This window comes from Rhinopithecus bieti, unplaced genomic scaffold (assembly GCF_001698545.2).
Source record: "Rhinopithecus bieti isolate Rb0 unplaced genomic scaffold, ASM169854v2 scaffold_35950, whole genome shotgun sequence".
Taxonomy (NCBI): domain Eukaryota; kingdom Metazoa; phylum Chordata; class Mammalia; order Primates; family Cercopithecidae; genus Rhinopithecus; species Rhinopithecus bieti.
In genome coordinates, this window is record NW_016815506.1 from 403497 (window position 1) to 424552 (window position 21056).

The following is a 21056-nucleotide window of genomic DNA, read 5'->3' on the forward strand; positions in this document are numbered from 1 at the left end:
TCCCACCTTTCACCCTACCCCCCACACACAGCAGTATCCACAAAGGAATTCTTTTTTTCCCCAACTGGCCACCTCTCTCTGTCTCTACACACACACACACACACACACACACACACACACACACACACGCCAAAGAAAAAGAAAGATAGGTATTTCTAGCCTCATTTTACTCTGTAGGAACAAATATGAGTATGGGACCCTGTGAGTGTGGACAATACCACAGGCAGAGGGACTCCCTTTCTTTATTGGTCTGTTGACTCTGCTGAAGAAAGCTTTAAATTCCAGGCTTTGATTTGCTTCCTCTTCTTAAAAGAGTTATGAACTCTGTTCTGGAAACAGAGAGATAGGTTCAAAGTTTATCAGACAAAAGAATCTAAGAAAGGGTAGTGCTGATATGAATGCTGATATGAATGACCTGGTCCAGCTGGGGGTAGGATCCACATTGTAGGCTCTGATGCAATACATATGCTGGGGTAGTCCTCGAGCTAAGAGGCCGTTTCTACTTTAAAGAGACTTAATGATCATCTAGTTTGGGGTTTTCCTCAGGTCCATTATCTCTGAAAAGAGACATAGGAGGAAGAGGATTATTTATCCTCCCATTCATAAGCCTGTGTTTCCTGTTCAAGTATTTAGGTCACCAAGACGCAGACCCAAAAACCATTCATTTAATAACCCAAGAAAGAAGGCAAACAGGGTGGCCCAAATCTTCCAACTGGGGCAAGATTTAATAAAGTGTTCCAATAGAAAGAACCCTCTAATGGTAACTTGGGCTCTACATGTCCTACTTCTGTTGTTAACCAGATGGGTGACTGGGCTTAGTTTCTTCTGTTAAAAACCAGGAAATTGTAGGTCATCTTTCAACTCCATTTCAGCTCCAGGATTCCTCAGGTCCTGGAGTACCCCTGCCCTAGACCCTCCACATGAAGAAGAGAGGCTTACCAAATTGGATTGTCAGAGCAAAACTATTAGCAGTGGAGCCTGAAAACATCTTTCTGGCCCAGACAACAGTGAGCTTTTTTGATCAGCATGTATTAGGGACTTTTGGCTACAATTGCAATCAAAGGCAATTGTTCCTGTCTCTTCTACATTTTTTTGTTACTGTACCCTAGTCAGAATAGTTCATTGAGACTTCCCTGTAATTTCAAACTTCACTTGAGAGCGCTAACCCTGTTTTGGGCATCTTTGGCTTTAAAACTGATTATTATAAAACTCAAATTGAATTTCCCTGCTCTACTTTCTGTACCCCTGCCCAAACATACCACTGAACAGCAGTGACTTTGTGAGGACTTTCTATCAACAGAGAGCTATACTTTGGGGTATACCCAAAAACCCCAAAAAGTATCATCTCCTGTGTATCATATCTAGTGATTTAATGTGTTTGGTTTGGCCCTTTTCCTTAGTTCCTTATGTCCTGAAATGAGACATGGGAGGGATAGGATTGTTTCTTCTCCCACTCATAAACCTTAGCCTTCTCTCTCTTCTGCAGTCTACATGGGGAGGACAGAGAAGCGCAAAGAACAAGAGAAAAGATGCATCCATCTGAGATCTAAAAGGAGACAATGAGGTGATATTTTCCCCCTGCCCAGGTGTTGTGTTTTCAGCTCTTACCCCTTTTTATTTTAGAGACTGGCCATTCCTAGGATGACCTGGGAATTCATCCCCTCTGCACTGCTCCCCAAGCACTTGGATAATGAAGCTGAGCTGTCTTCAACTGTATTATATGTAGACAGAAGGTCACCATCTACAGCCTGGTGAAAAATGAGTCAGATCTTTCCACTGTAAAGACAAACACATGAGCTGAGCTAAGGTTGGTGGGTTTCCTTCAGAGAGCACTAGGTTGACCCTAAAGATTATTTCAGAGCTGCAAATTGCTTGATGCCTACATCTTTTTCCTGGAAAGGGGCTTGCAGACAATGGCTAATTCCATACCTTTCCCTGGCCCCTTTGCCTCTTCTTCCTCCTCAATTATGCAAAGCTTTGATAGAGAGCAGAGCCAGCTATGTGATTCCAACATGTTTTTGCTCAGATTTCATTCAGTTCAGGAAGGCACAGATAGTAGAGGATGATGCTGTGGGTTTGCTCTACTTGTAGCACCAGAATGGTTCACACCCAAGGCACATGGGAAGTTCTGTCTTTTTAATAACCACTGGTCTCCACCTCAGAACCCAAGTACTAAGGGAAAGTGGAGAAAAATTTTCCACTTCTGCCTGTTACAGTTTGGGAATAATAACACAAACATGGTATGGATCCTTGCCATTCTCTCTACCTTCACCCTCTTTCCCAACAATATTCTGCTCATGACCTTTTACCCCCTAGGCCACAATTAGCGTGTGTTAAATGACTTTTTTTTTTTTTTTTTTGAGATGGAGTTTCGCTCTTGTTGCCCAGTCTGGAGTGCAATGGCCTGATCTCGGCTGGCTGCAACCTCCACCTCCCGGGTTCAAGCAATTCTCCTGCCTCAGCCTCCCAAGTAGCTGGGATTACAGGCATGCACCACCACCCCCAGCTAATTTTGTATTCTTAGTAGAGACGAGGTTTCTTCATGTTGGTCAGACTGGTCTCAAACTCCTGACCACAGGTAATCCGCCCGCCTTGGCCTCCCAAAGTGCTGGGATTACTGGCGTGAGCCACCACACCTGGCCTAAATGACTTTTTTTTTTTTTTTTTTGAGATGGAGTCTCACAGTTTCACCTAGGCTAGAGTGCAGTGGCGCAATCTCCGCTCACTGCAAGCTCCGCCTCCCGGGTTCACGCCATTCTCCTGCCTTAGCCTCCCAAGTAGCTGGGATTACAGGCGCCCGCCACCACGCCCAGCTGATTTTTTTGTATGTTTAGTAGATAAGGGGTTTCACTGTGTTAGCCAGGATGGTCTTCATCTCTTGACCTTGTGATCTGTCCACCTCGGCCTCCCAAAGTGCTAGGATTACAGGCGTGAGCCACAGCGCCCGGCCTAAATGACTTTTTTTTTAAGGTCTCACTATGTTGACCAGGCTGGCCTACAACTCCTAGACTCAAGCAGTCCTCTTGCCTTGGCTTCCCAAAGTGCTGGGATTACAGGTATGGACCACCATGCCCGGCCTAAATTCCAGTTTTGAAGTGTTACTGGATTAAACAGGATTCTTTAGAGTATTTGAAGAGTTTTAATCACTTGTGATGTCCGTCTTATTTCAGGCTTTCAGAGCCACCACATAGAGAAAACCTGACTTTCTCACATTTTTATCACCAATACTTAGAGCCGTGAGAATGTTTCTGGGGAAAGGGGGGTGGTAGCTGATACCTGATCTCCTCTTGGAAATCAGACTCTGGATTCGTCCTCACTGCTGCCTGTCAGGGAGCCTGGTGGGAAATCTGTCTAGAAAGGATGCCCATTCCTGTTCAAATGTGTTATCATGTTGATGGGAGAAAGCTAGGGCCATGGAGGACTCTTGTTTTTGCCAAGTGGATTCAAACAAATGGGGAAGAGCTAGGCACAGTGGCACATGCACCTGTAGTCCCAACTAGTCATGAGGCTGAGAGAGGATTGCTTGAGGCCAGGAGTTTGAGGCTGTAGTGTGCTGTGATTGTGCCCGTGAACAGCCACTGCACTCCAGCCCAGACAACATAGTGAGATCCCATCTCTAGTAAATATAATAAATAAGAACAGGGAAGAAAATTTGTGTCTCCAGAGGTTACAATGACCAGCATTTCCTCCCTCCTCACAGAGATATTCCTTTTGAATTGGAACACTGATTGTTTCTAGTTGCTTTGTATTCAACTCAGAGCTCAATTTACAGTACATATGTGTCTACCCCCCCATCACAGTTATATTGCTTTATTTATTTATTTATTTTGTGACAGAGTCTCATTCTGTCACCCAGGCTGGAGTGCAATGGCGTGATCTCGGCTCACTCCAACCTCTGTTTCCAGGGTTTAAACAATTCTTATGCCTCAGCCTCCCAAGCAGCTGGGACTACAGGCACATACCACCAAGCCCAGCTAATTTTTGTATTTTTATTAAAGACGGGGTTTCACCGCGTTAGCCAGGCTGATCTTGAACTCCTGACCTCAAGTGATCCGCCTGCCTCAGCCTCCCAAAGTGCTGGGATTACAGGTGTGAGCCACCGCCCCCGGCCAACAGTTATGTTGCTTTAAAGCCAATCTCCTTCCAAGATCTTTGATCTAAAACTGTCTCATGTAACTAACTTCCCTCTCCTTATACCTCCTCCTCTTGCAATGTGTCTCCAATTGGCACTGCCTAATTTGACCCAGTTCCTCTAAGGAGACACTAAGATCTGCCTGACTGGTTAGGCAGGGGAGGAGGTGCTTTGAGGGGTAGAGAGTAGGAAGGCTGGGCGGGATGTGCTGCAGGGAGACTTGAGCAAAGAGTAAAGTACATCTACTGATTTGCTCCTGGTTTGCACAGAAAACCAGGACTGAGAATAGCAGAGTTTCAATCCAATACCCTCTCACTTCCAGGGTTACCAACTTGGTATTAAAACCAGTGCGGTGGCTCACACCTGTAATCCCAATGCTTTGGGAGGCTGAGGAGGGCAGATCACCTGAGGTCAGGGGTTCGAGACCAGCCTGGCCAAGCTGGCAAAACCCCTCTACTAAAAATACAAAGATTAGCTGGGCGTGTTGGCGCACACCTGTAATCCCAGCTACTCAGGAGGCTGAGGCAGGAGAATCACTTGAACCCAGGATGCAGAGGTTGCAGTGAGCTGAGATCATGTCACTGCACTCCAGCCTGAGTGACAGATCAAGACTCCGTCTCAAAAAGAAAAAAAAAGAAAAAAAGAAACAAACAAAAACCCAGCTGGAGGCAGCTAAGTACTGATTTTGCCCAAGATGTGTCACAGAGCACATGTTAAGAGCAATTAAGCAGGAAAACTCAGCTTACTGTTAGAAAGAAAGTCCAACTCAGAAAACAACTCCTTCAGACCCTTCTGGAAATTGTTTTGGGGCGATTTGGGCAGAAGTCCAAGAATGAGATACACTTCCTGAGCCAGTGCTAGCTGAATGCTATGCTTCACCTGTTCTGCCCACCTAGTGCTTGTCTAGCCCTTCATTCATAGAGGCATTAGGCATACTGCATGCACACACATACACACACAAAAAAGTAATACGAGCATATTTCTTCCTGTAGAGCCAGCTTGACTTGTTCTTCCTTTTAAAGTAACAGACCCCACCCCCACAGGGATCACACCAAAGGAAAAGATGCCTTACCTGATGTTAGAACCAGGGAAAAGAATTAGCCGAGTGTGGTGGTCCATGCCAGTAGTCCCAACTACTCAGAAGGCTGAGGCAGGAGAATTGTTTGAACCTGAGAGCCAAACTCATGCCACTGCACTCCAGCCTGGGCAACACAGTGAGACTCCATCTCAAAAACAAAACAAAAACAGAGAAAAGCAAGAAAACCCATGAAAGCCTTGAGTAGCCTGGCTTTTGAAAGATTTAATAGGAGGAGGACACCTCAGAGAGGCAGGCAACTTGTGTTCTTGTTCTTGTCCTATTCTCACCATGAACCCTGGGACAAGTAACTTAACTGCTCTCAGCCTCAGTTTTTCTCAGTTTCTCTAAGCAGAAAACAGGAAAATCCTGCTCACTCTTGCTTCTCCTGCATGGGGAGGTGTGTGAGAGAAGTTTCAAGTGCCACTTTGGGGTTTTTTTGTTTTGTTTTGTTTGAGACAGTGTCTTGCTCTTGTCGCCCAGGCTGGAGTGCAATGGCACGATCTCAGCTCACTGTAACCCCCGTCTCCTGGGTTCAAGCAATTCTCCTGCCTCAGCCTCCCAAGTAGCTGGGATTACAGGCGCACCCCACCACACCGGGCTAATTTTTGTATTTTAGTAGAGACGGGGTTTTGCCATGTTGGCCAGGCTGGTCTCGAACTCTTGACCTCATGATCCGCCCACCTCAGCCTCCCAAAGTGCTAGAATTACAGGTGTGAGCCACCACGCCCGGCTTCAAGTGGCACTTTGAACTTTGCGTTCTTTTTTTTTTTTTTTTTTGAGATGGAGTCTCCCTTTGTTGCCCAGGCTAGAGTGCAGTGGCGTGATCTCTGCTCACTGCAACTTACACCTCCCTGGTTCAAGCAATTCTGCCTCAGCCTCCCGAGTAGCTGGGATTATAGGTGTGCACCAACATGCCCAGCTAATTTTTTTGTATTTTTAGTAGAGATGGGGTTTCACCATGATGGCCAGGCTGGTCTCAAACTCCTGACCTAAGGTGATCCACCCACCTCGCCCTCTCAAAGAGCTGGGATTACAGGCGTGGGTCTCCACGCCCAACCTGAGCTTTCCATTCATTTTGAAAAGCCCCAAAGGGCAATTATGAATCTAATGATTTGGAAACGAAAGGGGCCCTCAATAACAGACTGCCCTCCTTTATCTTTTGATCTCTATCTCAAGTTGCATGGCTAGTTCCAGAGAGTATGAGTTCTCTAACAACTGTGGACTTGGGCTCTTCTAATCATTGTTCCTAAGGGACTCTTCAAGGAACCACTTATTACTATGGCTTGTTCTAGTGGTCTGGTCCCAAAGTTCACTTCATCCCAGGAAGGATGTCAAGAAAAGAGGGTTAATAAACTTAGAGAATTTTTTTCTCTATGCCCTGGCTTCCTAGGGAAATAGGGTTGATACTAGCAATCTCTCTGACAAAATTTAAGAGAGAATTGCTTTGTGAAGTGAAGGTAAGCCCATGTTTCAGGTTTTCTCATGAGCCTTTAAAAGGAGTCTCTCAACTCCAGACAAGAACTGGGTGGGGGGCAGGAAAACAGATACTTTCCTCTGTGTGCCTTCCCGCACCACCTCACCCCCACCCTCACCTCTCTCAATATACCATCGCAAGCAAACCAAATTTTTATCCATCTGCCTCAGTGAGATCTTTCAAAAAGACCAAGAATCCCCACAGCAACTCAGACTGTTCCCTTGCCCCATTCTTGCTTCTGCCTCTGCCTCAGGGTGTTTAGTTTTCATCAGATGAGTGGGGTTGCAATTTTATTTATTTATTTTATTTTATTTTATTTTTATTTTTTGTGACCAGGTCTCACTCTGTCGCCCAGACTGGAGTACAGTGGCAGGATCTCGGTACACCACAACCTCCACCTCCTAGGCTCAAGTGATTCTCCTGCCTCAGCCTCCCAAGTACCTGGGATTACAGACTCACGTCACTCACTATCGCCTGGCTAATTTTGTTTTGATTTGTTTTTTTAAGAGACGGAGTTTCGCTCTTGTTGCCCAGGCTGGAGTGCAATGGTGTGATCTCGGGTCACTGCAACCTCCACCTCCCGGGTTCAAGTGATTCTCCTGCCTCAGCCTCCCGAGTAGCTGGGATTACAGGCATGCGCCACCACACCTGGCTAATTTTTTTTGTATTTTTAGTGGAGATGGGATTTCTCCATGTTGGTCAGGCTGGTCTCAAACTCTTGACCTGAGGTGATCTGCCCGCCTTGGCCTCCCAAAGTGCTGGGATTACAGGTGTGGGCCAGTGTGCCTGGCCTTAATTTTGTATTTTTAGTGGAGACGGGGTTTCACCATGTTGGCCAGGCTGGTCTTGAACTCCTGATTTCGAATGATCCACCCACCTCAGCCTCCCTAAGTGCTGGGATTACAGGTGTGAGCCACCAGGCCGGCCGCAATTTTGGATGTATGTAAATTTCCACCAGATAGATTTTTTTTCTCTCCTCCCACAGGCTCCTAAAGAGATAATTCATTGCAACAAATGATCACTTTTAAGTGTTCTCAGTTCCTGATTGTTTAATACTCTACTGCCAATTACTGCTTGCCTTCCCTCAAATAGACTTTAACCTTCATTTTAAATTCAGACTCCCCCCCTCCTTTTTAAAAATAAGCATAGCAGAGTAATTGATGAGAGGGTGGGGATAACCATTTACAGGTTTAATTTGTTTATCACACCTTCAGTAGAGGACTTATCACTGAACCCTGAGTGGGCTGCTCTCCTCCATCTTCTACTTTTCCTGTCACCATCCCTCACACAACATACTCCCAGACAGAATCCCTTGAATGACTGAACCCAGCTTCTTAATACTAACCCATATTTAACTGAGGTATAGAGCCTCTAAGGGGCTGTTTCTTTGCCTCCTCAGGGCTGAGGTGTAACCTCCACCTACATACACCTACGTACACAGTCTAATCTCAAAATCAAGGACCACTCTGGATTAAGATAATGTCTCCACCTCAGAGGCTGGGGAGGCCTGCAGAAGTTGTAAATTGGAGGAAATAGTGGAGTTTGTAAATCAGGGTACATTGTCTTTCATCAGGACAAAGTGTAAGGTTTTTCTTGGAGACAGGGTCTCACTTGGTTACCCAGGCTGGAGTGCAGTGGTAAGATCACAGCTCACTGCAGCCTCGACCTCCAGGCTCAAGTGATCCTCCCACCTCAGCCTCCTGAATATCTGGGACTACAGGCACATGCCACGATGCGTAATTTATTTTTATATTTTGTAGAGATGAGATCTCCCTATATTGCCCAGGCTGGTCTCAAACTCCTGGGCTCAAGCGATTCTCCCACCTTCTTCCCAAAGCACTAGGATTACAAGCATTGAGCCACCGTGCCTGGCTAAGGTTTTTCTTCTTTAGGATAGTATCAGACCATGCTTAAGTGCTCCTTTAGGTTTCTTGCTAACTCAAGAATGTTAAAGAAAAGCCTCCTCCCTTCCCAGAGCTATCTTCTAATAGCAGCTATTTTCTCTTTCAACAGAATCTCTTTAAAATGGACATAGAAGACTGCAATGGCCGCTCCTATATGTGTGGTATGCCTTCTGTGTGTTCTGTTTGTTAGGGGCTGGAAGCAGACCCTCTCCTATAGAGCAGAGCAGAGAGCCTTCAGCCTAGGCACATAGCCTCTAAATGTCCAGTCACATAGCTAACTCTCCTGCTTGGTGGCCCTTGGTAGTGTGCAATTATTTTGGTGATCTTATATTCCCTAAATAGTAATTCTCTTTTCCAGACTTCTTGGGGGATGGAGGAAGGGAATAGGAGGGGAATATGAGCGGACATCATTAGAAGAATAATTTGAAGCAAATAGATGGAAAGAAGACGTGGTTCCTTCTCCTTTGCTCTGAAGTCACCAGCCAAACATGAAATCCTGTTCTATCCAGATAGAGTGGCACAAGATTTCAAACCTCAAAGGCCTGCAAGGGCCAGGTGGTCGTGTGAATGAGTGAAGTAAGGCTAGGATAATAAGCAGAAAAGAATGGTGGGGGCTGTCATGAAGTGGGGAACATATGTCCCACTTAAAGGGACAGCAGCTTTCAGTGTCCACTAGAACTTGTCATGCAGGAGTGTGTATCTAGTGTGGCCAAAACTTCTAAATGTTTAAGAGAAATCAGAAATCCAAATTTTTATATGAAATGTCTCCATTTTAAAATAATGACTCAAGGCTGGGCACCGTGGCTCACGCCTGTAATCCCAGCACTTTGGGAGACAGGCAGATCACGTGAGGTCAGGAGTTCAAGACCAGCCTGGGCAACATGGTGAAACCCTGTCTCTACTAAAAATACAAAAATTAGGCCAGGCACAGTGGCTCACGCCTGTAATCCCAGCACTTTGGGAAGCCGAGGTGGGCAGATCGCGAGGTCAAGAGATCGGGACCATCCTGGCCAACATGGTGAAACCCTCTCTCTACTAAAAATACAAAAATTAGCTGGGTGTGGTGGCGCATGCCTGTAGTCCCAGCTACTCAGGAGGCTGAGGCAGGAGAACCCGGGAGGCGGAGGTTGCAGTGAGCCAAGATCATGCCACTGCACTCCAGCCTGGCGACAGAGTGAGACTCTGTTTAAAAAAAAAAAAAAAAAAAAGAAATAATAGACACTTGGCCGGCGCGGGCGGTGGCTCAAAGCCCTGTAATCCAGCACTTTGGGAGGCCGGAAATGGGCGGATCACGAGGTAAAGGAGACGAGATCATCCTGGCTAATACGGTGAAAACCCCCGTCTCTAATAAAAAATACAAAAAACTAGCCGGTGCGAGGGTGGCGGGTTGCCCTTGTTAAGTCCGCCACTACCTTTGCGAGGCTGAAAAGGCAGGAAAGGAAATGGCGTAAACCCGGGAAGGCGGAGCTTGCAGTGAGCTGAATCCGGCCCACTGCACTCCAGCCTGGGTGAAAGAGCGAGACTCCGTCTCAAAAAAAAAAAAAAAAAAAAGAAATAATAGAAACCAAAACTCGGTTTTGATGTGATGAGTATCCCTATCAGAAACCCAAGCATCATTGTGGAAATGACCTATAGCTTATTTTTTACTCTAAAGTAGGACCAATGAAGGAATTATTGGCATGCACTAAAGGATGGGTCAGACAAGATGGGTCAGACACACATATGAGAGTCATTGGCAACATCCGGGTAATGTAAGGTAAGATGTTGACTCTGGCCCCTTTCTTGTTTAAGGAGGGAAGGAGTTGGAATGGGTAAAGGCATTCAATACCTGCCACATGCTCAACAGAATGACAGGGATCAGGCAGACTCATTTAATTGGAAGAGACTTTATTAGAACAAAAGTCTTGGCGCTTGTGAGGAGCGAGCCAGTCCTCCTACCTCCTGCTCAGTTAAGCCTATTCAGAAAACCACTACTGAGCAACAAGTACACTCAGGACCCTGCTTTAGTGCTGGGGAACACTCAGATGGATAAAATCCAGTCCCTGCCATAAAGCAGGCAAATGAGAAACTACAAATCCCATGGAGCTGTTTTCAAACCTGTTTATGGAGAATACTGGATACTCGTGGAAAACTGAGGTGATTTGCTTCACTGTGCTATGAAGCCAAGTTTTCCCTGCTTTCAGCAGATTGGCATTTCCTAGATAAGAAGTGGCCTCTGCACAGGATGGTTTTTGAATGGAAGTGGAGGCCAGGAACTCCTCCTCTGTACTTTGAGAATTCTAGATGTCAGCAGCTACCTTAGAAAGGGAAAGGGGAAAGTCAAAGTAGGGCTACCATTAGCTCTGAAAAGTACCCCTCTTAGGACTGGGCAAAGCTGTGCTCATCACTGACCCATCTCTCCTGGAAGAGTCATATGGAAGCAGAGGGAAAGGCTGCAGCGCGCAGCCCTCCTGAAGCACACTGCGAAACTCCACAGGCCCCCACAGTTCTTCTGTTCCACACCAGGTGACCTTCCCTCATCAGGCCACTTGATGAAAAGGGTATCTCTCCTGTTCTTCCAAGAGATTTGAATTCCTCACAGAACGTGATTTAGAAAATCCATCTTTTCTCCCCTTTTCTCTTTTAAAGCTACAGATCATTCCTTTCTGGGGCAGGGAAAAGGGGAGATAAGCAAGAGTCTATTAATTTACGGGACAGATAACCACCCCCTCCATTTTCCTATCTTTCAAGGGAAACAGAGTTGCTCAAACCCAGCTCATGCCATTAATTGACTGAGCAGTGCTTGCCCCGTTTTCTGAGACTGTTAAATGTTTAAGAGAACTTTGGTAGAAAGGGATTCAGGGGTAGGCAACCCAAAGTTTCACAGCCCCTCCCACCCCCAAATTCTTGGAATCAGAAAATGTAGTCTTCCAAAGTAGGTCAGTTTGTCAGTGAGCAGCTCCTCTGAAAGGGAAGGGAGCAGAGGCCTTGTCCTGATAGAGGGCGGATTCATCCAGGGCTTTCGGCTGCTGGGGCCCCAGGGGCACAGGAGGGAGGGGAAGTGGGGAGACCTACCAGCCTTTTTGCCTGGGATCTGAAAGGTCTCAGGGCCATGGAGCAACACTAGCCTGACACCAGACTGCTGGGCCCTCTCTGCGCTGGAAAGGAGGAGGCTGTCAGTCCCCAGATCTAGAGAGCAACCTTCCTCCTGGAGGAGGAGGGAAAGAGTTTGGTGGGGGAGGGGCTTTCTGCCGATCTGAGAGCCTTGAAGCTGTCCGTGTCCTGGGCCCCATGACCTCTGGGGCCTTGGCTTCCCCAGCTGGCAGAGGATTGGGCCTTCCCTGGGGCCCCCCCTTTCTCCCTCCCACCCGCAGGCCCATCCATCTCTCTCTCTCTCTCTCTCTCTCTCTCTCTCTCTCTCTCTCTCTCTCTCTCGCACACACTCTTGCCTCTCTCAGGCATTTGTTGTGCAGTTCCTCTTTGTCTGCTGGGCACGAGGGGCAACGGCATCTGCCTTTCCCTCCCTGTGCACACACCCACCACCCACCCCCTGCACTGTCTTGGAAAAGGGATGCTGTAGCCTAGCATCTCCCCCACCATATACACATATACATTCTCTCCAGCCCCCTCCTCAAGCACATCCAAGCGTGCTCTCCCCTCTCCCTCTCTCCCTCTCTCTCCCTCTCTCCCTCTCTCTCTCTCTCTCTCTCTCACACACACACACACACACACACACACACACTCAACACACATACACCCTGGGCTGAGCTGCTCTTGCTGGCTACAGCCGTGGGCCTCTGCTCACCGTGCCGCTGCTGCTGCCTGCGAAATGACGGCGGTTCCCCTCACTTCCAGGAATCCACGCTTCCTGGAAGGTGAGTGGCTGGGCTCACCCCTGCCTGCCACTGAGACGCAGACATGCATACACCACCCGCACTCCCTCGCCGTTTCCAAGGCGGCGGCCGCGTTCGCACCCCAGGGTCTCACCGGCAAGGGAAGGATAATGTAAGTTCAGGCAGAAGGCGGCTAGTGGAGGGAGGAAGGGGGGTGCTGGGGCTAGGGAGCCAATTCAGTAACTACTCCCAAGCCTGAGGAGATGGAGAGGATGGGGGCTGTGTGTGTGTATGTGTGTGTGTGTGCGCGCGCGTGTGTGTATGTGTGTAGCGGGGGAGGGGGCGTTCCTCCTTATACTTGCGGAGGATGGGAAAGGGTGTTTGGTGTTGCTAAGCAAAGACGGCGACTTGGACAGTGGGAGCCTGTGGTGACATCTTGATTAGGCCTTGGGGATAGAGGTAGAGCTGTCTGGGGTGAAATACCCAGACAGGCCTGGGTGGGAAGGGGTAGTGGAGAAAATCAAGGTAAGGAAGAGGAGCCTTGGCAAGCAGATGCCTCAGCCTGGAACAGAGATCTGAGGGGCCTCAGCCTCCTCCCCACAAAAGAGCTGAGGATGGGCGTCTTTCTTTGCTCTTCTACCCACTATTCCCTCTTAGCAGGCTAGGATCCTGCCACCCTGGAGCCCATGGTCAAGAAAGGGAAAGCAGTTATGATGAGGTCCCTTGCAGAGAAGCGTGGAGGTTCTCCAAGCTCATGGCTATTCCCTAGATGTAGCCACTATGTAAAGATCTCAAGGAAAGGCAACAGGAGTGGAGGGCTGACCTCCTTTAACATGTGAAATGCCTTTAGCTTGTGGCCTGTTTCCCAGTTCCTTTCTCTCCCTCCTACTTTTCAGCCTTTACCTACCTCCCAGTTCCTCTGATGTGAACCTTATGATTTGGCTTTGCCCTCTGGGGGTTCAGCCAATCTGTGATGCCTTTGAGCAAGAACATTTCTCAGAGACCTAAGAGCAGCCTTAATTCTTGGCTTTGACAGTCTGGGATTTCTTGGGAGTCCCAGACTTTTGAAATTCCCTTACTGGGGTTTCTGGGGCTGAGAGAGGAACTGCTAAACTTCCTAAATCTTACTCTAGTCCCCTTCACCCGAGCTAGAATTCAAAATCCTTGGTGCCCACGAAAGCCTTTCTGACTCCTGAAACAGATTCATTATACATATATATTAGCCCCATAAAAGTAGACTTGAGCCTGATTTTCCCCCTACCTTAATCTTAGGGAGGGCAATAGCATCAAAGAGCCTCTTGAATTACTGGTATGACTCCTGCTCCTCTTCCTGCTTCTGGGCCTTAATTGGGAAAGCCACAAAGGATACTTTCCCCTCAGTGTTTCTAAGTGTACCTTTAAATATATTTTCCTCCATATAGCAAGTCCCTGGCCTCAAGAGGCAGCCTCAGCCGAATAAGCTGGGACCAGCGATGGATTTCCAACAAGTTCACTCATCCTTTTAGGGTCAAGGCCTCAAAACCAAGTACCCTATTCTTCCCTGATTAGTAACATCAAGTGATTTAGGGCAAGTCAGCACTAATAAAGGGAGTAAGAGGATACCCTTTTCAGCCTTTCTAACCCTAGTAAACCCTACACTTAGTTGAAAGGACATATTTAAAACTGGCTCTGAGTCTACAAATCTCAACCCACAATCCTGAGATGCTCACTTCATGATATGTGTGTGGTTCCAATTTTGGGCAACATTTTCAGGTAACCATGGCTCACCTAAAGAGCCCCAGCTGGGAAAACTCCACTTCAAGCCATAAGGCTTTTTCTATAGATAGTGAACAAATTTCCTCAGGCTTTGACGGGATAGAATGGGGAAAATGGGACTTTAGGAGAGGATATGAATGAGAAATGGTCCCAAAGTCCTGAGTGGTTGTTTTCTTCCCACTGACCAAAGCTGGAGAGGGATCCCTCAGGAGGGTGTGTTCCGGATTTCTTGCCTCAGGCCCAAGACTCCAACCATTTTATAATGGAATCTTTATTTTGTGAAAGTAAGTATGTACATAGCTGGGCAATTGGGTAAAGTACTAATAGGTGGACGTCAGGGATGAATTTTAGGCTTCCTCTCTCTCTCTTGCACTCTCTCTTGCTCTTTCTCTCTCTCTCTCTCTTCCATATTTAGGCCTGTGTGCACACATCCATGCATGTTCATGTTAGCAGATAATGTAGAAGGCTACCAGTATGTTTATCCCAATAGGTATGTTCTCTTTATATGTATCTACATATGTGCTGTGTCTCTGTGTGTGTTTATCTACATGTATTTTTATTTCACCTATGTATTTGTGCAGAAGATTGCGGGGAGGAGGGATTTTTTTTTAGAAAGACATTCGTATCTTTCTTTAGGTATGTGATCTGATTTCAAAAAACATTATGAAAGCCTCAAAAAGCATTTTTACAAAGCAATTTATCAAAAAATTAAAACAAATATACTGAGAATAAATTGATCACTTAACAGTCAATGGACATCAAATAGTAAACATGTGATTGGAATCAGATCAATAGGAGACTTTCTGGAGTAATCAAATTTTTGCTGAATTTAGAAAGTCTAAGGGGCCCAATTCTTCCCTACTAAGACGGTGACCCCCAATTGGCTGGGTAGGTGGTGGTGAAGGACATGGACACTTATTGTCTATGATCCCAGTTCCACACTAGCAGCTATGTAACCTTAGACAAGTTACATAACCTCTTTTGTACCTCAGTTGCCTCATCTGAAAAAATCATGATATTAGCACCTACTTCATATAGTTGTTGTGAAGATTAAATGAAATTATTCATTTCAAGTGCATAGAATAAAGCCTAGCACATAGCAAGTATTCAATTAATATCATTAGCTGCTATGATGATTACTAATATTATCATTAGATTCAGGGACAATTCCAGTTGCCTTTCCTGTAGATCCTGAACCTGGCTGGGGGCTCCGGAGAGGACCAGTTGGGAAGAATGTCTGTCCTGAACATCTGTCCCTTCTGCAGCCCCCATTTTTCTCTCCGCCCTGGCACGCCCAGCCCCAGCCCGGCTTCCTGTGGACGTCAGGCAGTGATGCTCTTCCCCTCAGGCCTAGATAAAGGTAGGGTAGGCAAGGCCCAGCCACTGAGCTCACGGAAGGCAGCACCAGGCATCCAGACTGGTGGGCGCGCAAGGTATGGTGCCCAGCATACAATACTGCCTTGTACGTGGCTATGAAGGAAATATTTGTCAAATTTAACTGAATTTTTTTAAAAGATTAGGCAATGGACAGTAGATAACTCCAGCTCCAGCTTTACCTGCCCTCTTGTTCTCTCCTCCAAGGTAGCGGGGACTCATCTCTGGAGAAGGAGTTCCTCGGGGCCCCAGTGGGGCCCTCGGTGAGCACCCCTAACAGCCAGCACTCTTCTCCCAGCCGCTCACTCAGCGGTAAGTGTAACCTCCTACCACCTCCTGGCAGTAGGCACACCCTTTTGCATTTGGCCTTCAGTTCACCTTCTACTGGCAACCATTTCCCCATCGTCACCTCCTACTGGTCTCCTGCTTAGTCTCTTAAGAGCAATAAGGAGACCAGTGTCTATGGTTTTTCTGGCTTCTGAAAGGACAGTGAATAGTCACTGGCAGACTAGGGTAGAATTAAAAGAGGTATAGGTGGGATTAAGGTAAAGGTTTCAAAGAGAAATTATGGAATTAGAGAAGCAGGTAGATAGAAATGGTCATCAGGTGGAGTTAGATAGGAAATAGAGAGTAGAAGGACCTCCCCATCTCCCCACAGCCCATTCTCCTACCCAGACAGGGTCCCCATGACTGCTCCTCCCCAGCTGGCCCTAGATCTGTGACATTCTCTAAATGGTTGGAATAGCCAGGAATGTAGGTCGGAGCTAGAGCCAAAGCCTTCTCTTCAATGGTTCCTCCTTCCTTTATCCCTCCTGCCCTGCCTCAGAGTTTTATGGAGGTGGAGAGGGTAGAGGGGTTCAGCCTAATGGGGTGGGAGGGAACTGTAAGCATGTCTGTCTTCCAGTTTTGCTCTTTGGCCTGTTGTCCCCCTTCAGTCTTCCTAGGTCTGTTTTCCCGCCACTCTTAACTTGCTGGCTTCCTGCCCGGGGCCAAGCCAGACATCTTTCTTAATGACAAGAGAGTAGAGAAAAAAGCTCCCCTTAGTCACCTCTTCTCCTCAGTGACAGAAGACATCCTATGTACCCCAACTTTTACTTTTGAGATGGAGTCTTGCTCTGTTGCCCAGGCTGGAGTGCAGTGGTGCGATCTCGGCTCACTGCAACCTCTGCCTCCCGAGTTCAAGTGATTCTCCTGCCTCAGCCTCCAAAGTAGCTGGGATTACAGGCATACACAACCATGCCTGGCTAATTTTTGTATTTTTAGTAAAGACAGTGTTTCACCATGTTGGCCACGCTGCTCTCAAACTCCTGACCTCAAAAGAATCCACCGCCTCCGCCTCCCAAAGTGCTGGGATTACAGGCGTGAGCCACCGCACCTGGCCCAACTTTTTTCTCTTGAAGCCTATTTGCCTGGTGGGTGGGAGAAAAGGTTGTCTCAGGTTCCAGCAGGATTCTGATATCAGCAGCAGGGATACTAGGGTGTTAGTTCCATTTAAGGCTTGAATGTCTCAGGGCCTAAAGACACCCTCTTAAACTTTAAGAGTGCCATTCTGGGCCGGGTGCAGTGGCTCACACCTGTAATCTCAGCACTTGGGAGGCCAAGGTGGGCGGATCACCTGAGGTCGGGAGTTTGAGACCATCCTGACCAACACGGAGAAACCCCATCTCTACTAAAAATACAAAATTAGCTGGGCGTGGTGGCGCGTGCCTGTAATCCCAGCTACTCGGGAGGCTGAGGCAGGAGAATCACTTGAATCCGGGAGGCGGAGGTTGCAGTGAGCCGAGATAGCGCCATTGCACTCCAGCCTGGACAACAAGAGTGAAACTCCATCTCAAAAAAAAAAAAAAAAAGTGCCATTCTGGCCTGGGAGCAGCTCCCCCCTTTGCCTCTCTCTATTCTAAACACCATCCCACCCCTCAGCCAACTCCATCAAGGTGGAGATGTACAGCGATGAGGAGTCGAGCAGACTGCTGGGGCCAGATGAGCGGCTCCTGGAAAAGGACGACAGTGTGATTGTGGAAGATTCGTTGTCTGAGCCCTTGGGCTACTGTGATGGGAGTGGGCCAGAGCCTCACTCCCCTGGGGGCATCCGGCTGCCTAATGGCAAGCTCAAGTGTGACGTTTGCGGCATGGTCTGTATTGGACCCAACGTGCTCATGGTGCACAAGCGCAGCCACACTGGTAAGTAAGCCAGAGGGTCTCTGGGAGGAGCTCCCAGGGTGGGGTTGAGAGGCAGGGGCAGTGCTGGGACAGCAGCAGTGATGGGGCTGGAGGAGGCCATGCAGGGAGTGGGTAGCCTCAGAAAGGGAAGGGTCTCACCCAGCACATTTTCTAGCTGACAAAATGAGGTGGGGTGGGGGTGGGTGCAGAATTTAATTCCCCTCAATACCTGTAGTTTCCTGGCACTTTCCTCAACTGCTGTTATAAAGAAAAGCTGATATTTTTCTCAGTATATGAGGGAGGGGAAAGTGTAGACTCAAGAATGAGCCAGTGGTCCAATAGGGGTAAGACTCCTGGGTATTCTTTGGGCCCTCCCATCTAATAATAAAAAAACAAAAAACAAAAAACAAAACAAAAAAAAAACCGGAAAACAAAAGCCTTCTCTTCTCAGCTTCCTCAGGCCTTGGGCTCCTAGGGCAGAGTGGGCCCTGTGGGGCTCAGTTTTTGGTAACAGTCTTTTGGCCTCGTGTTCCAGGCCCCTCTCCCTGCCACACACTTCTAATCCACACCTTCCCCAGGGTAAGACCCAAGGGATCCCCCAAGGGATCTTGATAAAGCAGGGTTTGTGTGCACTGCACTTCTGCCAGTCAGCAATGTGTTCAGAGCATCTTCCCTTGGACAAGGTAGGACAGAGGGTGGGGCAACAGGTTCAGCCTTCAAAGTTCCTCACATGCAGTCCTCTGGGATTTGTTCTTTCACTTGCAGGTGAAAGGCCCTTCCATTGCAACCAGTGTGGTGCCTCCTTCACCCAGAAGGGGAACCTGCTGCGCCACATCAAGCTGCACTCCGGGGAGAAGCCCTTTAAATGTCCCTTCTGCAACTATGCCTGCCGCCGGCGTGATGCACTCACTGGTCACCTCCGCACACACTCAGGTCAGTGACTGTCCAGTGGGATGAGGGAATGAGGCTCCAACACACCCAGTATGTAGAGCTCAGTGACTTCTCTTGTATTTGGGGAGTTACAGTGTCTATCATTGAGGGGGTGAGAGTATTTACAGAGCAGATAGGGCCCCCTGCCTCTCTCACCCATCCTCTGGGCAGCAAGGCCTCATGAGAAATTTGGGAGACACCTTGATGGGGTATTTTACATCCACCATATTCTGTGACTTGCAGCAAAAGGAATAGGGGCAATGTTAACAGTCACCCTTCCCTGACTTTTGTTTGTTTCTTGTTTTTTCAAGACGGGGTCTCACGCTGTTGCCCAGGCTGGAGTGTAGTGGCGCAATTTTGGCTCACTGCAGACTTGATCTCCTGAGCTCAAGCCATCCTCCCACCTCAGCTTCCTGAGTAGGTGGGACCACACATGCCACCACACCCAGCTAATTTTTGTATTTTTTCGTAAAGACAGGATCTCCCTATGCTGCCCAGGCTTGTCTTGAACTCTTGATCTCAAGCAAACGGCCTGTCTCAGCCTCCCAAAGTACTGGGATTACAGGCGTGGCGTAAGCCACTGTGCCTGGCCTTCCCTGACTTTTGTATTTTAGATTGTTGATGCCACAATCCATGCCCTATTACCCCCGACATCTAAGCCCCTGGGAGATCCCTCCTCTCACTCCCATCTGCCCCAGGCCCCACACCTGTCATCATCTTCACCCTCCTTCCTCCCACCACCAGAGGTCTTGGGCAACCAGTCTATCCTCTCCTTTACTCCCTACTGGCTCCTGGAAATATCTGTGGGCCTCTCAAATTGCAAAAAAGGGAGCCTAGGACTTCCAAATAGGAAAAGAGTATCCTATTTCTGTTCCCTATCCTAAGAGGTTGTCACCTTCCCAGAGGCAAGAGAAAGTCCAGAGGGTGCCTAGAGATCAATGTTTGGAACAGTGCTGGGAAACTGGATTAACAAGGTTTTCTAGCCCAGTCAAGACTGTTTGAATCAATATCTGTCTGAATCAGCTGGACAGATAGCACTTTTTAGGTATTTTACTAAGCTTTAGGCTTTTGGCTTGAACTTGGGAAGAGGCCAGGAGCTGAGCTGGCAAGAAGGAGGGAGCTCAAGATTGGGAAAAGGCAGGAAGAAAGGAAGGGGGAAAGAATTAGTAGGGTCTGTCCTTGGAAACTTTCCTGGCTATTTTTCTCTTTTCTTAAACTCTCCTGAGGCAGGATTTAAAGGGACAGAGCAATCATTTCACCACCTTCTACCTTCTCCATCCACTTACCTTGTTTCAGGTTCTCCCACCTTGTAATTGGGACCTCTTTATCTCTATGTATGTGGAGAAACAGGGAGAAAGATCATCGTTGATTCATGCTTTATATCTACAGAGCATTTCACTTATGTTTCTTCATGTGACCCTCATAACAATTCCAAGGTAGATGTGATTATCCCCATTTTGTTGACAAGGGAAATGAAGCTGTTGGGGGGAAAATGAGTTGCGGGTCACATAGCTATTCTGCAGCCTAGCTGGAACCCCATCAAGCTCCAGTGCCAGAAATACGTACTTCTTTTCCTCAGAAAAGGGGCTGCTCCTCCTACTGGTTTGGAAAAAGGATTGCTTGGCCCCTAGAATTCTTACCAACTATGCTGTGAGGTCAACTGGGTAGATTTTGGATTTTGATCTGTAGATTATTAACAACAGAAGCAGACACAGATATACTGTCAGGTCCCATCTCTGTGAAGTGCTTTCTGTTGCAACCCCTATTATAACAAAAAGAGACTGAATGCATGTTCTCACTCATGTGGGAGCTAAAAATGTCGATCCCATAGAAGTATGCAGTAGGCTGGGCGCAGTGGCTCATGTCTATAATCCCAGCACTCGGGGAAGCCAAGGTGGATGGATCGCTTGAGCCCAGGAGTTTGAGACCAGCCAGGGCAATGTAGTAAGACTCTGTCTCTATTACAAACAAAAAGTTAGCCAGGTGTGGTGGCACACACCTGTAGTCCCAGCTACTCAGGACGCTGAGACGGGGAGGATCACTTGAACCTGGGAGGTCAAGACTACAGTGACCTGTGATCATGTCATTGTACTCCAGCCTGGGTGACAGAGTGAGACCCCGTCTTGGGGGAAAAAAAAAAGGCCAGGCACAGTGGCTCATGCCTGTAATCCCAGCACTTTGGGAGGCTGAGGCGGGTGGATCACCTGAGGTCAGGAGTTCGAGACCAGCCTGACCAACATGGAGAAACCCCGTTTCTACTAAAAATACAAAATTAGCCAGGCGTGGTGGTGCATGCCTGTAATCATCGCTACTCGGGAGGCTGAGACAGGAAAATCACTTCAGCCCAGGAGGCAGAGGTTGTAGTGAGCCAAGATCGTGCCATTGCACTCCAGCCTGGGCAACAAGGGCAAAACTCCATCTCAAAAAAAAAAAAAAA

General features: G+C 47.7%; 1 protein-coding gene and 1 long non-coding RNA gene across 14 annotated transcripts in view; one reads left to right on the forward strand and one right to left on the reverse strand.

The window, feature by feature from the left end:
* Positions 1–149: 149 nt before the first annotated feature.
* Positions 150–15828, reverse strand: LOC108516057 (uncharacterized). Its single transcript, XR_001881707.1, has 3 exons — positions 15712–15828; positions 1609–1748; positions 150–329 (listed from the first exon to the last, which is right to left on the reverse strand). It is a non-coding gene; the product is annotated as an uncharacterized LOC108516057 (long non-coding RNA).
* IKZF4 (IKAROS family zinc finger 4) overlaps positions 1484–21056 on the forward strand; it is a 25979-nt gene continuing 6406 nt past the window's right edge. The window contains exons 1-8 of one of the 13 annotated variants that reach the window (XM_017853342.1): positions 1487–1564; positions 8698–8749; positions 10243–10344; positions 12423–12572; positions 14346–14439; positions 15737–15841; positions 17450–17710; positions 18455–18622. In XM_017853342.1, the coding sequence (XP_017708831.1) occupies positions 12486–12572; positions 14346–14439; positions 15737–15841; positions 17450–17710; positions 18455–18622 (715 nt within the window). In that variant the 5' untranslated portion in view covers positions 1487–1564; positions 8698–8749; positions 10243–10344; positions 12423–12485. The other 12 variants (XM_017853343.1, XM_017853337.1, XM_017853340.1 and 9 more) reach the window with 12 other exon arrangements.